Here is a 14,784-nt window from a genome sequence, read left to right on the forward strand (position 1 = left end):
CGCTGTTGGATGGGGTTGAATGGTGCGGAGGGCTGTGTTGGACAGTGTTGCGGGTGAGGGGGGGCAGGGTTGGACCGGTTTGGGGGCGTGGGTGGATCGTGTTGGGGGTGGGGGGCAGAGTTGGACTGGTTTGGGGGCGGGGGACAGGGTTGGACCACGTTGGGGGTGCGGTGCTGGATGGGGCGCTGGTGTTGGGGGAGGGTTTTGCGCACTGTGTGCTGCTGCTAGTCTCCTGAACGGGGAGCAGACTTTAAAACTCCGAGCCCCAGAGGAAAGGCATTTAATCGATTTTCCGAATAATTTCGCCCATCTCGTTCGGATAATCGAGTTTCCACTGTATATCATTTCAATGATTATAATTTAGTGTTGCATAGGATAGTTTCTTGAAAATCAGCTCTTAGTACTCATAAAAATTACAATGAAGGTAAGAATAAATATGAGACAATCTGGTTCATTCTTCTATGGAATGGTACAATACCTCCAAACTGGAAGTATGCCATGCTTCTCTACAGGATAAAAATCCTCATGCTGACTATGGGCTCAGCTTTTAAAATATTTCTTAAAATGAAAAATAAACTTTTACGATGTTTAAAAAGTTAAGTGCATTCTCCAAACTTGCTGTTATTAATTTAAAATAAATGGAGAACTTGACACCATCATGTGGCTAAAAGGTATATTGCATTGGACCTTGTTTTTAGATAAACATGTTGAACTACTTATAGCAAGCGTGTTGGTATCATGATTTTCCCAGTATAGGGTGGATAACAAAGGAAAAAAGTATATTACCTGCATAATTTTGAAAAACAGGACATCTTACTTATTGTCTGTCGTCATTTTTAAGAAATACATCTGGAAACTCATCTCTGAGGCATACTCACTTTGTGTAAGTGGCTGACTGAAACAGCTGTACATGACTCGCTGAAATAAGGCCAGCTTTTTAAATGGGTCAGTACCAAATAAGCTTGTGTTAAACTGCTGAAATATTCAGCATACTAAATATATTATAAGCTGGATTTATGCATTTGATCCTTGTGAAAATGGTAAAAGCTAACAGCTCTTAAGGAATTCCAAACAGAAGTTTAAAAGTGATCTATAAATACAGAAAAGTGACATTAGACAACAATTTTGTCATTTGAACCAGGACAATATTGGTTCAAGAGACTGTCCACTGCTTCAATAAGCAGGGAAGATATTTAAATTTAATACTCTGCAAAACCAAGACATTGATTACATTGGCTAAGGCAACAAATTTAAATATTTAAACATGATGATCATTTTTACTGACAGCATGGATGCTATTAGCAAAGAATCTGGTACATGCCACAGCCAGTCTCTGTCTATTTTCCATGTTTCTCTACAGCAAAGACCAGGGAGCTTGCCAAACTAATATGACAATCCTGAGGTGGCAGTCATTTATAAATCATCATAAAAATTGAGGGAATACTGAACTGTACTAAAAAATCAAATTACAAATGTGGAAATGAAGTTCCTTACCAAAGCACACTGGTCCATCTCCAGATCTCTTTTCTGCATCTGTTCAATAGTATCCTGCCATTGGTTGATTAGTTCTTGCCTCTCACTGTGGGATCTACGAAAGTCATGTGCTATTTTGTCCAGTTCCATCTAATTGAAAGAAATAAGTTTTAAATTTTGCTTTCTACAAAAATCTGCAATGTTTAAGTTGCTATTATACATTAATGTGAATTTAACTTAATATAAATGTAATGCAACATTGTATTTAGCATACTCTTAACAGCAAATGTACTGCACAAGGAATAAGAACAGAACTTGTAATACAGTTCTATGTAGGCTCTCTAACCTGAGCTGCCATTGTTTCAGTCATTTCATTGTCAAGTAATTTACGCTTTTTATTTGCTTCAATAGTCATCCTTTCCATCCGTACTGTAATATCCTGTAATAAACAGAAATAGTACCAAGTAAATTTGTTTTAAATGCAATATTTCTTTCCCTTCTGCTCTGGAATCAAACTTGTATTGGAACATGATGTGCAGGTGCTACTGTTTGGACTTGGGTGAACAGAGTCAGAAGTCATACAACACCGGGTTATAGTCCAACAGGTTTATTTGAAATCATGAGCTTTCGGAGTGCAGCCCCTTTGTCCGGTAAAGTTATGAAGGAGCAGTGCTCTGAAAGCTCCTGATTCAAATAAACCTGTTAGACTATAACCTGGTGTTGTATGACTTTTATACTGCAACAGTACAGGTAAAGTTGAGGGCACCATAGTCCCAGAGGACTGCTGCATCCTCAGAGAGAGACAGCTGATGGTAGTTTAACCTGAGGGTCATAACCTGAGGGGTGAGAAGGCAGGACCTTCATGGTCAGCTCAGCCAGTGTGGGAATTGAACCCATGCTATTGGCTTCACTCTACATGACAAATTAGTCATCCAGCCAACTGAGCAAATTAAACCCCCAGAACACTACAGCCACAGTATCAACAACAAAGACAACACTAATAATTTAAATAATTCCTTCACTGTCGACAATGTCCTAAATTGTTTCATTGTGACCTAATGAGATAAAAATCTAATTAGGAGAATATTAGAAGTGGATTGCCAAAAGGTTAGGTAAAGAGGATTGGATTTTAAGGAGTGTTTTCAAGAAGGAAAAGGAGGTTGAGGAGTTTAAGGACAGAATTCCAGAACATAGGAATGGGATGCAGGGCTAGTAGAGCAAATAAAAGTACACAACAGGCATAGCAAGAGAAATGGATAGCTTCAAGTGTTAGTGGGGGGAAAAGGTCACTCCAGGTCTGGAGCAGATTATAGACATAAGAAAAGGATGAAGTCATGAAATTCAAACAAGATAAATTTATATTTCAGGGGTCGAGAATCTAGAAGACAATGTAGGTCAGTAGGAACATGTATAATGTGAGATATGATGTGAAATCAATAGCAAAGCTTTTGATGTGCTGAAGTTTACTGAGCATAGAGGATGAGTGCTAGCCAGCAAATATTGAATAAGTTGAATAATGAAGTGACAAAGAAACGGTTGAGGGTTTTAGTAACAAATTGACTTAATCAGATGTTGAGGTGGAAATGTTGTGAATGTGGAAGTAGCCAACTTGGTGATGAATAGAATGTGGGATTAGCATCTCAGACCAGCGTTGAATAGGATTTTGATGTTGTAAATAATCTGGTTAAACCCATCACGGTGCCCAAGAGGATGGAATTAATTGAAAAGGGATGGAGTTGATGGCAGGATCTGGGGGCATTATAAATGTGCAATGAAGGACACTTCAGCTTGCTTAGAATTAATACATATGCAGAGAGAGATGAATGAGTTGGTTAGGAAGTTGAGATTAGTGACAACACAGTACTGGGTGAAGTTGACCCCATGACTTCACAGGAAGCAGCAAATAAATAAAGAAGAGCAGGCTGCTGCACACTGATCCTTGAGGACTTCAGAGAAATAATATGTTGAATGGTAGACAAAACTAGTTCTGTCCACATTCTTGATGAAGATCCTATGCTCGAAATGTCGACTCTCCTGCTCATTGGATGCTGCCTGATTGGCTGTGCTTTTCCAGTGCCACACCTTTTGACTACAAAGCTATTTCTGCTGGTGTGTTAGCTATGGTGAGATAGGTAACAGTGAAATCAAATAACTAAAATTGCAAAAGACGTGATCAAGGCTGATATGAGCTGTGGTTTACTAAGGGAGTGGAATCCCTGGTCAAGAAGAAGGCGGCTTATGTTGGGACAAAATGTGAAAACTTAGGGTGCTTGAGGGTAACAAGGAAGTCAGGAAAGACCTAAAAAGAGAGCTCAGAAGAGCCAGGAGGAGACATGAGAGGTTGTTGGCAGATAGGATCAGGGTTAACCCTAAGGCTTTCCATAGATATGTCAGGAATAAAAGAATGACGAGAGTTAAATTAGGGCCAATCAAGGATAATAGTGAGAAGTTGTGTGTGGAGTCAGAGGAGACAGGGGAAGCACTAAATAAATATTTTTCAACAGTGTTCACTATAGAAAATGAAAATGTTGGCGAGGAAGATACAGAGATACTTGCATCTAGACTAGAAGAGATTGAGGTTCACAAGGAAGAGGAAGGAAGAGGTATTAGAAATACTGCACAGTGTGAAAATAGACATGTCCCCTGGGTCGGATGGGATCTATCCTAGGATCCTCTGGGAAGCAAGGGAAGAGATTGTCGAGCCTTTGGCATTGATCTTCAAATCATCATTGTCTACAGGAATAGTGCCTGAGGACTGGAGGATAGCAAATGTGGTTCCCTTGTTCAAAAAGGGTAGTAGAGACAACCCTGGCAATTACACACCAGTGAGTCTCACTTCAGTTGTTGGTAAAGTATTGGAAAAGGTTAAAGTATTGGATAGGATTTATAATCATCTAGAAAAGAATAATCTGATCAGGGACAGTCAGCACGCTATTGTGAAGTGTAGGTCATGCCTAACGAATCTTATTGAGTTTTTTGACAAAGTGACCAAACAGCTAGATGGGAGTAAACCGGTTGATGTGGTGTACATGGATTTCAGCAAGGCATTCGATAAGGTTCCCCACAGTAGGCTATTACACAAAATGCGGAGGAATGGGATTGTGGGAGACATAGCAGATTGGATCAGTAAAGCTTGTTGAAAGAAAACAGAGGGTTGTAGTTGATGGAACATATTCATCTTGGTGTCCAGTTACTAGCGGTGTACCGCAAGGGTTGGTTAGGTCCACTGCTGTTCGTCATTTTTATAAATGACCTGGATGAGGGCTTAGAAGGGTGGCTAGTAAATTTGTGGACGACACGAAGATCGGTGGAATTGTGGATAGTGACGAAGGATGTAGTAGGTTGCAGAGAGACATAGATAGGATGCAGAGCTGGGCTGAGAGGTGGCAAAATGGAGTTTAATGTGGACAAGTGTGACGTGATACACTTTGGACGGAGTAATCGGAATGCAAAGTATTGGGCTAATGGTAAGATTCTTGGGAGTGCAGATGAGCAGAGAGATCTCGGTGTCCATGTACACAGATCTCTGAAAATTGCCACCCAGATTGACAGGGTTGTTAAGAAGGCATACAGTGTTTTGGCCTTTATTAATAGAAGGATTGAGTTCTGGAACCAGGAGGTTATGCTGCAGCTGGACAAAGCTCTGGTACGGCCACACTTGGAGTATTGTGTACAGTTCTGGTCACCGCATTATAAGAAGGATGTGGAAGCTTTGGAAAGGGTGCAGAGGAGATTTACTAGGATGTTGCCTGGTATGGAAGGAATGTCTTCCATGGAAAGGCTGACGGCCTTGAGGCTGTTCTCATTAGAGAGAAGAAGGTTGAGAGGTGACATAATAGAGACATACAAGATAATCAGAGGGTTAGATAGGGAGAGCCTTTTTCCAAGTATGGGGACAGCAAACATGAGGGGACACAACTTTAAAGTGAGGGGAGATAGGTATAAGACAGATGTCAGAGGTAGTTTCTTTACTGAGAGAGTAGTAAGGGTATGGAATGCTTTGCCTGCAACGGTAGTAGATTGGTCAAGTTTAAGTGCATTTAAGTCGTCACTGGACAGGCAAATGGACATACATGGAATAGTGTAGGTGGGATGGGCTTCAGATTAGTATGACAAGGCGGTGCAACATCGAGGGCTGAAGGGCCTGTATTGCGCTGTAATGTTCTATGTTCTATGACTGACCATACCAAAGACAGATTGAAGAAGGAATTGATGGATTCCTTCTTCCTTAAGAGAGTCTTTGCAGTTCACAGACATGATGGAGTTAATCAAGAGAAATCCTCCATGAAACTCTCCAAAATTGAGACTTGGCTAATTTCTGGTAAAATTCACCCCTATTTTTTTCATAGCACAGAGGGTGTTCAACATTAGTAATGTCTTAGTATGCTGTCAAGAAACGAGTTAGAACTCTTTCAACAAGGTGTAACTTTTAGGAAGATTTTTACAATGAGAATAAGAGTGTAAAAGTAGAAGATCATGACAGTTCAAGTAATCTATGAAGATTTCAGTCTCCAGCTCCTAATTTGGCTGGTTGCATGACTTTGACAAACTATTGGCAGTAATGTCCAGATTTCAACAATTAACTTCACATGTGGATGCCAGAAGATGACAATTTCACCTTGTTACACCAGTTATAACTGAAGGAGGAATTAGCTGATTCCTCCCCCTTTCTATTTTTGACTCAGTAAAACTAGTTGTAACACTCTCACCTCCTGTCACAGTCATCATATCATGACCCACTTGGCAGAATATGTTAACTCCCAAGTCTCACTACTCCTGAGGTAGCCACAGAAGTTACAGATTTAATCAAAGTTGCAAAGTCCCCAATTTACCTGTTTGACGGAATCAGGTTAATAGAAAACACTGATCAGATTCCTGTACTAAATAACAATGATTATTTAGAACAAATAAATAAATTTTAGCTACAAGTAAACAAAACAAAGAACAATCAATATATAATGTATATTAATTAATTAAAACTCTAACCCTCGTTTTAAACAGCCAACCACACATAGACACAGACCAAATGGACCAAAATTGGTGTTATGGTTAGAGGAAAACAAAACAATACAAGTTCAATAACATCAAACCACAGCATTTGATGAGATGTTCCTTTGCCTTCTCAAAATGTTTTGTTCTACAATCTCCTCCAGAACCTTTCACTTTTTAGCTAGATGTATATGGGGATAGCTATACTAATTATAAAGTCTTTTAGTTATGAGTGAAAAGCCGCAGTATACATGCAACTGATGGGAGAAAATAACTGGCTTTCTTCAGACTTTGGTTACTTTTACTGTTTAGATACAGAGACATAGCCTGCTTCATCTTCTCTCCCTCTGAATTGTTCACACAACAGCTGTTGAATTGCCGAGAAATCAATCAGAGTTGGTGGCAAGCTGATGTTTTCTTGCATCCACAACTGCACAAATCAATCAGCACTCTGTTGCTAGCCAAATTTCATTCCACACAATGAACCTGGCACTACTCTATCATATCTTACTTACCCCACTGCTTGCAAACCAACAGTGTAAACAAAATTTACCCTAAGTTCCAGCAACTTGTTTTCAAAAGTGCAGCAATTCCTTCCAATGTTCTTGGTTTAAACAAAGCTTTTCCCATTTCAGTTCATAATTAAAAATAAAGAAAATATTTCAAAATACAGTCTTTACAATCTGTAAATTGCTCATGTGTTTATTTTAGTTCACAATTACGTTACTTCCTAAGGTTCATGAAAACTGCTATGAGAAAGTATATTGTCAAGTAAATAAACAGAAACTAAACAAAGCATACCCTGATTTTTCCTTCATCTTCTTGTGCATATTTTTGGATGATGATTGCATCTTCATCTGTTTTAGTTGACTCCTCCAGCCAGGCCTCCAAAGCTTGCCTGTCCCAGTTCAATTGGCATTTCAAATCCTCAATTTTCTGTGTGTACCTATAGATGCTATTCTATAAAAACAAATACAATTATACGTATTTTCTTCAGTTTCATGCTAATGTTGACTTTGTGCTCACAGTAATGACTATTGTTCAAATATGAAGTGGTGCTTAGTTCACAGTATATTAGAAATCTGCAAAGTGATAATTCAACAAATTATCTCATATGTGTAAAACATAGTTGTGTCGATGATTAAGAAAGAATGAGTCCACCTTCCTGCTTTTCCATTGTTGTCCAATTGGCTCAATTGTTATCTATCAAGTAGGAATCAGTGACTCACTAGAAAAAGCTTCTGATGTTCCACAAAATCTGTTCTTAGCCCTTCTTATTTCCCCTCTACATGTTGCCCCTTGGTGACGTCATTGAAAAGATCAGCATTAGTTTTCATATGTATACTAATGGCACTCAGATCTACCTCTGGGCTCCCCCATTGTTGTTGAATTATTAGACTGCATATTCAACATCTATGACTGGATGATCAGCAATTTTCTCCAATTAAATATCAGGAACTCTGAAGACATTTTCAGTTTCAGCTCCAGGCATATTCCCTAGTTACTATGCTGTCCCTCTCCCAAACAAGATTAAGCCTGGCCATTTGAAACAACAAAATGAGCTTCCTAATTCATATCTGTGCTATTATTGAAACTATCCATTTTCATCTCTGGAATTTTGTCCATGTTGCAGATTATTTTCCACTGAAATTATCATTCATGCCTCTCTTCTCTCCATACATCATGATTCCAACACTTTTCTGGCCGCTGTGCCACATTCTAACCTACACAAACTTCAGGTTAACAAAAACTTTGTTGCCTTGTGTTCATTCTCCACCCCCCCCAACACACACACACACACACACACACACACACACACACACACACACACACACACACACACACACACACACACACACACACACACGTCTTGATTTTAAAATTCTCATCCTGATTTCCAAAATCTCACTTTGCCTCCAAGATTCTGATCTCTTGAGCAACTGTGATTTTAATTGCTTCATCATTGGTTAAATATCACACAACACCAGGTTATAGTCCAACATGTTTAATTGGAAGCACTAGCTTTCAGAGTGCTGCTCCTTCATCAGGTGGTTGTGCGACAATCCTCTGCCCTGCCCCCTCCTCCCCATTTTCAAGGATGCTGCAAAGATATCTATTAAAGCTCCAGCTATTTCTTCTCTCACTTCCCTCAGTAACCTGGGATAGATCCCATCCAGTCCTGGGGACATGTCCACCTTAATGCCTTTTAGAATACACAACACTTCCTCCCTCCTTATGCCACCTTGACCGAGAGTAATAAAAGATCTATCCCTAACCTCAACATCCATCATGTCCCTCTCCTCGGTGAATACTGATGTAAAGTACTCATTAAGAACCTCACCCATTTTCTCTGAATCCACACATATCTTTCCTCCTTTGTCCTTGAGTGGGTCAACTCTTTCCCTCGTTACCCTCTTGCCCCTTATATATGAATAAAAGATTTTGGGGTTTTTCTTAACCCTGCTCGCTAAGAATATCTCATGACCTCTTTTAGCCCTCCTAATTCCTCATTTCAGATTGATCCTATATTCCCGATATTCTTCCAAAGCTTCGTCTGACTTCAGTCACTTAGATCTTATGTATGCATCCTTTTTCCTCTTAAATGGTCCCACAATTTCACCTGTCATCCATGGTTCGTTCCCTAATCTTGCCATTTCGATCCCTTATTTTCACAGGAACAAACCCCTCCTGAATTCTAATCAACCTCTCTTTAAAAGTCTCCCACATATTGAATGTGGATTTCTCTTCAAACAGCTGCTCCCAATCTACATTCCCCAACTCCTGCTGAGTTTTGGTACAGTTGGCCTTCCCCCAATTCAGCACTATTCCTTTAGGACCACGCTCGTCTTTGTCCACTGAAACTTCAACCACCTGGCCGGGCTCATTTCCTAACACCGGGTCCAGTATGGCCCCTACACGAGTTAGGAGGAGAAAGTGAGGACTGCAGATGCTGGAGATCAGAGCTGAAAATGTGTTGCTGGAAAAGCGCAGCAGGTCAGACAGCATCCAAGGAACAGGAAAATTGATGCTTTGGGCACAAGCCCTTCTACATTCCTGAAGAAGGGCTTGTGCCCGAAACGTCGATTCTCCTGTTCCTTGGATGCTGCCTGACCTGCTGCGCTTTTCCAGCAATACATTTTCAGCCCTACATGAGTTAGACTACTTACATACTGCTCCAGAGAACCCTCCTGGATGCTCCTTACAAATTCTGCTCCATCCAATCCTCTAACACTAAGTGAATCCCAGTCAATGTTGGGAAAATTAAAATCTCCTATCACCACCACCCTGTTGCTCCTACATCTTTCTATGATCTCTATCTCTATATTTGTATCTCTATCTCATGTTCGCTGTTTGGAGGCCTGTAGTACAGCCCCAACATTGTTACCGCACCCTTCCTATTTCTGAGCTCTGCCCATGTTGCCTCACTGCTCAAGGCCTCCATAGTGCCCTCCTTCAGCACAGCTGTGATATTTTCTTTGACCAGTATTGCAACTCCTCTAACCCTTTTATCTCCCTCTCTATCCTGCCTAAAGTATCAATCTCCTGGGACATTTAGTTGCTTCCCTCAACCAAGTCTCAGTAATAGCAATAACATCATACTCCCAGGTACAAATCCAAGCCCTAAGTTCATCTGCCTTACCTACTATACTTCTTGCATTAAAACAAATGCACCTCAAACCATCAGTCCCTCTGCGTTCATCCACTGCTTCCTGCCTACTCTTCCCCTTAGTCACACCGACTTCATTATCTAGTTCCTTACAGGCTTTAATGACTATCAACTTCCTGTCCACTAATCTCCTCATTTCATTCCCATCCCCCTACTACATTAGTTTAAACCCCCCACAACAGCATTAGCAAAAACACTCCCAAGGACATTGGTTCCAGTTCGGCCCAGGTGGAGACCGTCCAATTTGTAATAGTCCCACCTCCCCCAGAACTGGTCCCAGTATCCCAAAAATCTGAACCCTCCCTCCTGCACCATCTCTCAAGCCACACATACATTCTTAATATTTTATCATTCTTACTCTGATTACAGATGGCACTGGTAGCAATCCTGAGATTACTACCTCTGAGGTCCTACTTTTTAAACTTGGTTCCTAACTCCCTAAGTTCTTTGTGTAGGACCTCATCCCAGTTTTTACCTATATCATTGGTGCCTACATGCACCATGACAACTGGCTGTTCATCCTCATCCTTGAGAATTTTCTGCAGTTGATCCAAGACATCCATGACCCATGCACCTGAGAGGCAACATACCATTCGGGAGTTTCATTTTTGACCACAGAAATGTCTATTTACTCCTCTTACAATTGAATCCCCTGTGACTCTAGCACTTCCATTCTTTTTTCCGCCCTTCTGTGCAGCAGAGCCAGCCACGATACCGTGAACCTGGCTACTGCTGCCTTCTCCTCGTGAACCATCTCCCCCAGCAGTATCCAAAACGGTATACCTGTTTTGGAGGGAAATGACTCAGGGGACACCTGCACTGCCTTCCTGCTCTTTCTCTTCCTTTTAGTCACCCATACACTTTGTGCCTCAGCAATCCTAATCTGTGGTGTCACCAATTCGCTAAACGTGCTATCCACGACCCCCTCGGCATCGCATATGCTCCAAAGTGAGTCCATCCGCAGCCCCAGAGCAATTATGCGTTCTAACAAGAGCTGCAACTAGACACACTTTATGCACGTGAAAGAGTCAGGGACACTAGCTGTGTCCCTGAGCTCCCACATTAAGTAAGTGGAGCATAACATGGGTCTAAAATCTCCTGCCACTTTTAATCTTAAACTTTACTTAAGTTGAGACTAAAGTTACGTAAAAGGAAAGAGAAGTTTTTTTTAACCAACTTACCTTAACTTACCACAATCATTATCTTATCAACACACCACACAGTCCTTTATTCTTGGTTTCAAGGGGGGGAAGGGGGATGGGTTGGAAACACTACATAGGTAGTGTCTCGAGTTCAGCCACTGCCCAAAAATATCAGCTTTTTAAACCATTTGCTTACCTTCCTGGCAGTCCCAGATCCTCGTTCTCACTGCCCTCAATGAAATTAAAAGGGAGGCCGCAGACTCCCTAGGGAAGCTTTTTAAACGGTTTGCTTTGCCCTTAGTGCATGTAAATTAATCAACTGGAAAACACAAATGACTTAATACTAATGACTAATAGGTGAAAATTGCCACAGATGATTTGGTGGTGGGAAAAGGCATTTGGTTGTGTGTGATAAAACTTCTGGATGTAAACAAAAAAAACAGAAAAGAAGAGAAGAAAAAAAAGAAAAAGAAGAAATGACATAATTTGAATAATTACACAGTGATTCGATGGCCTTATTGGCGCTTACCTCCATAACATTTTTCCTCTCTCTCAATAAAGTAATGTCATTTTCAAGCCGCCGAATCTCTTGTTTAAGACGTTCCATCTCCCGCTCTGCAAGATGTTTGAACTGCTGTTCACTTTCAAATTCTTTCTCTCGTGCCTTTTGCAGAGACTTAAAGAAAAATTAAGAATACTGTTTCAATAATTTTGTCTGCTTCATACTAAGAAAAACACAGTTAACGTGCTAAAGGACTGAGTGAATGATACTAACGTTCCAACATGTTGGGAATATTAAACTTATTTCATTGTTTATATTTAAATAGACCCCAGGTAACATCTCATGTAATACAGGAGATGTTATATATACTAAGGCATTCAGGCAGCATCTGTGGAGAGAGTTAAAAATCACAAAACACCAGGTTCTAGTCCAACAAGTTTATTTGGAAGCACGAGCTTTCGGAGCGCTGCTCCTTCATCAGGTGATTCATCAGGACAATCACCTGATGAAGGAGCAGCACTCCAAAAGCTAGTGCTTCCAAATAAATCTGTTGGACTATAACCTGGTAATGTGTGATTTTTAACTTTATACACTCCAGTCCAACATCTGCATCTCCAAATCTGTGGAGAGAAACAGATTTACTGAATTTACTGATTCACCAAACAGCCTGACAAAAAGAGAGTAGATATTCAACTTGGCAGTGTGCATGGACAAGATGGAGCAGGACAGGTGTGTGATTTCCTCAGGGACTTTCTGAGGAAGAGCCAATAAAACCTAACAGATGAGGAAGCTGGCCAATTAAGAGTCATAATGCCAGTGGGATACTGTGAAGTGCCATTTTTAATGTTCAGCATTGAGTAAGTTTAGTCATGGGTTACAAAGGAAAGAGGTTATACCACGAAAGCTGCAGAGAAGTAACTTCATCACCATGAAGGGCAACCTCAATTAGTGACATCAAACTGAAGTACTCCTGTGAGTAACTAAGCTGAGGAAAGACATCTTAGGCAAACTTTCACAAAATTTGACAATGTGTGGAATACTATAAGGGTTTGCGTGACGTGGGCTATGGTGAGAAGTGTGGCAGAATTGAGTGACAAGAGTGGTGAGGATCATCTTGGTATTAGGAGCAACTTATATCATCTTTCATGCTTTTCATAAGTGGAGAAAGATGAGGACGTTGATATGAGTTGATTGCAGTCATCATTCAATGATTGCAAATTTGTTGCTGATTGAATACATTCAGAATGTGCTCACATTTGTGGCAGTCGCACAGCAGCACAGCACAAGACAATGAAGCTTATTTGGTTGCCAAGACTTCGAAGTTTCAACAACACCACATGAGTGTTCACAGTCATCTCCTGTATAGAACCTTGATGCATAACTAATGAGGTGAAGAAATGCATGAGAAAGGTCGCCAGAATTCATGGAGGGAAATCCTCCATAAAACTTCCGAAAGCATGGGATGGTTCAGCAATCATTTCGATGTGAGAAAAGGGATAGTTTAAGCTCTGGAAACAGATCATGATGAAAACAGTTTCTTGGCAAGTGCAATTCTGCAGAGTTACTTCTGCCCTATTTTCCATTGTAAGGAAGCTAGATATGTACAGCTATAGCTTCAAGTGAGTATGATATTTATAGAATTAGCAATGCAAACTTATAAAGGTGAACAGCAAACTTTAATACAAATAAAGCAGGTAGTGTAGTGATAATGTCATTGGACCAGCAGTCCAGACTCTCAGGCTAATATTTGGGGAATGTAGGTTCGCATCCAGGATGACAGATGGTGAAATCTGAATTCACTAAGAAAAATCTGGAATTAAGAAGAAGTTAGTCTAATTACAAGCATGTAACCACCGTTGTAAAAAAAAATCGGATTCATTAATATCAGTTCGGAAAATCCACTATCTTCTCCTGCTCTGGTATACTTGCTGTAAAATTCGGTTGAGAATTTGGCCTTGCTGGCTGACTGGCATTTACTGCCCATCCCCAGTTATCCTTTAGAAGGTGATGGTGAGCTTTATTGAAGCACTGCAATCTATTTGGTGCAGGTACACCAACAATGTTGTTAGGAATGGAGTTGCAGGAATTGGACCCAGCAACATTGCAGTAACTGCGATATATTTCCATCCCATGATGATGAATGGTTTAGAGATGAACTATCAGATGGCGGTGATAAAAAAAAGTACAGTGTGCTACCCTTGTCCTTCTAGCTGGTACTAGTTGTAAGGTTGAAAGGTGCTGTCAAAGGAGCCTCATAAATTTCTGTAATGCCTCATGTAGATTTTTCTCCTGGATCCTGGCAAACTGCTTGAGTGTGTTTGGAGCTGCATTCAACCAGGCAAGTGGGGAGTATTCCATCAGACTCCTGACTTGTACCATGCTTTGAGGCACCAAAGCACAGGCAATGAATCTTTCCAACAAGAGAAAATCTAACCATCATGCCTTGTTATTCAGTGGCATTTCCATGATTGAATCCTCCACTATCAACATCCTGAGAGTTAGCATGACTAAAAACTGAACTGGACCAGAGCTTACAGTGATCTACAAGAGCAGGTTATCAATTAGGAATCCTGCAGTGTGTAAATCACCTCCTGACTTCTTGAAGCTGTCTATACTCTATATGGTACAGGTCAGCACAAATGGTGATTAACATTGTAGAATCATCAGCAAATATCCCTACTTCTGACCTTATGATGAAGGAAAGGTCATTGATGAAGCAGTTGAAGATGGTTGAGCCCAGCACATTACCCTGAAAAAACCTAAAGACATGTCCTGGAGTTGAAATAACTGACTTTCAAAAATTACACTATCTTTCTTTGCACTTGGTATAACTCAAAACAGCAGAGAGTTTTCCCTCTGATTTCAAGTGACTGCAGTTTTATTCAGGTGCTTGATGCTAGACCTGGTCAAATGCACACTTGATATCTAGGGCAGTCATTCTAACCTCGCCTTTAACTTTAGCTCTTTTGTTCATGTTTGAGTGAAGACTATAACTAGGTCAGGTGATGAGT

General features: G+C 40.6%; 1 protein-coding gene across 1 annotated transcript in view; it reads right to left on the reverse strand.

The window, feature by feature from the left end:
• The window catches only part of ccdc39 (coiled-coil domain containing 39), a 138,090-nt gene that overhangs the window by 111,642 nt on the left and 11,664 nt on the right, over positions 1–14,784 (reverse strand). The window contains exons 3-6 of the mRNA XM_060834446.1: positions 11,801–11,947; positions 7,264–7,422; positions 1,820–1,912; positions 1,495–1,623 (exon numbers count right to left, since the gene is read on the reverse strand). Coding sequence (XP_060690429.1) covers positions 1,495–1,623; positions 1,820–1,912; positions 7,264–7,422; positions 11,801–11,947 — 528 coding nt within the window. The remainder of the gene's footprint in view (positions 1–1,494; positions 1,624–1,819; positions 1,913–7,263; positions 7,423–11,800; positions 11,948–14,784) is intronic.

This window comes from Hemiscyllium ocellatum, chromosome 13 (genome assembly GCF_020745735.1).
Source record: "Hemiscyllium ocellatum isolate sHemOce1 chromosome 13, sHemOce1.pat.X.cur, whole genome shotgun sequence".
NCBI lineage: Eukaryota > Metazoa > Chordata > Chondrichthyes > Orectolobiformes > Hemiscylliidae > Hemiscyllium > Hemiscyllium ocellatum.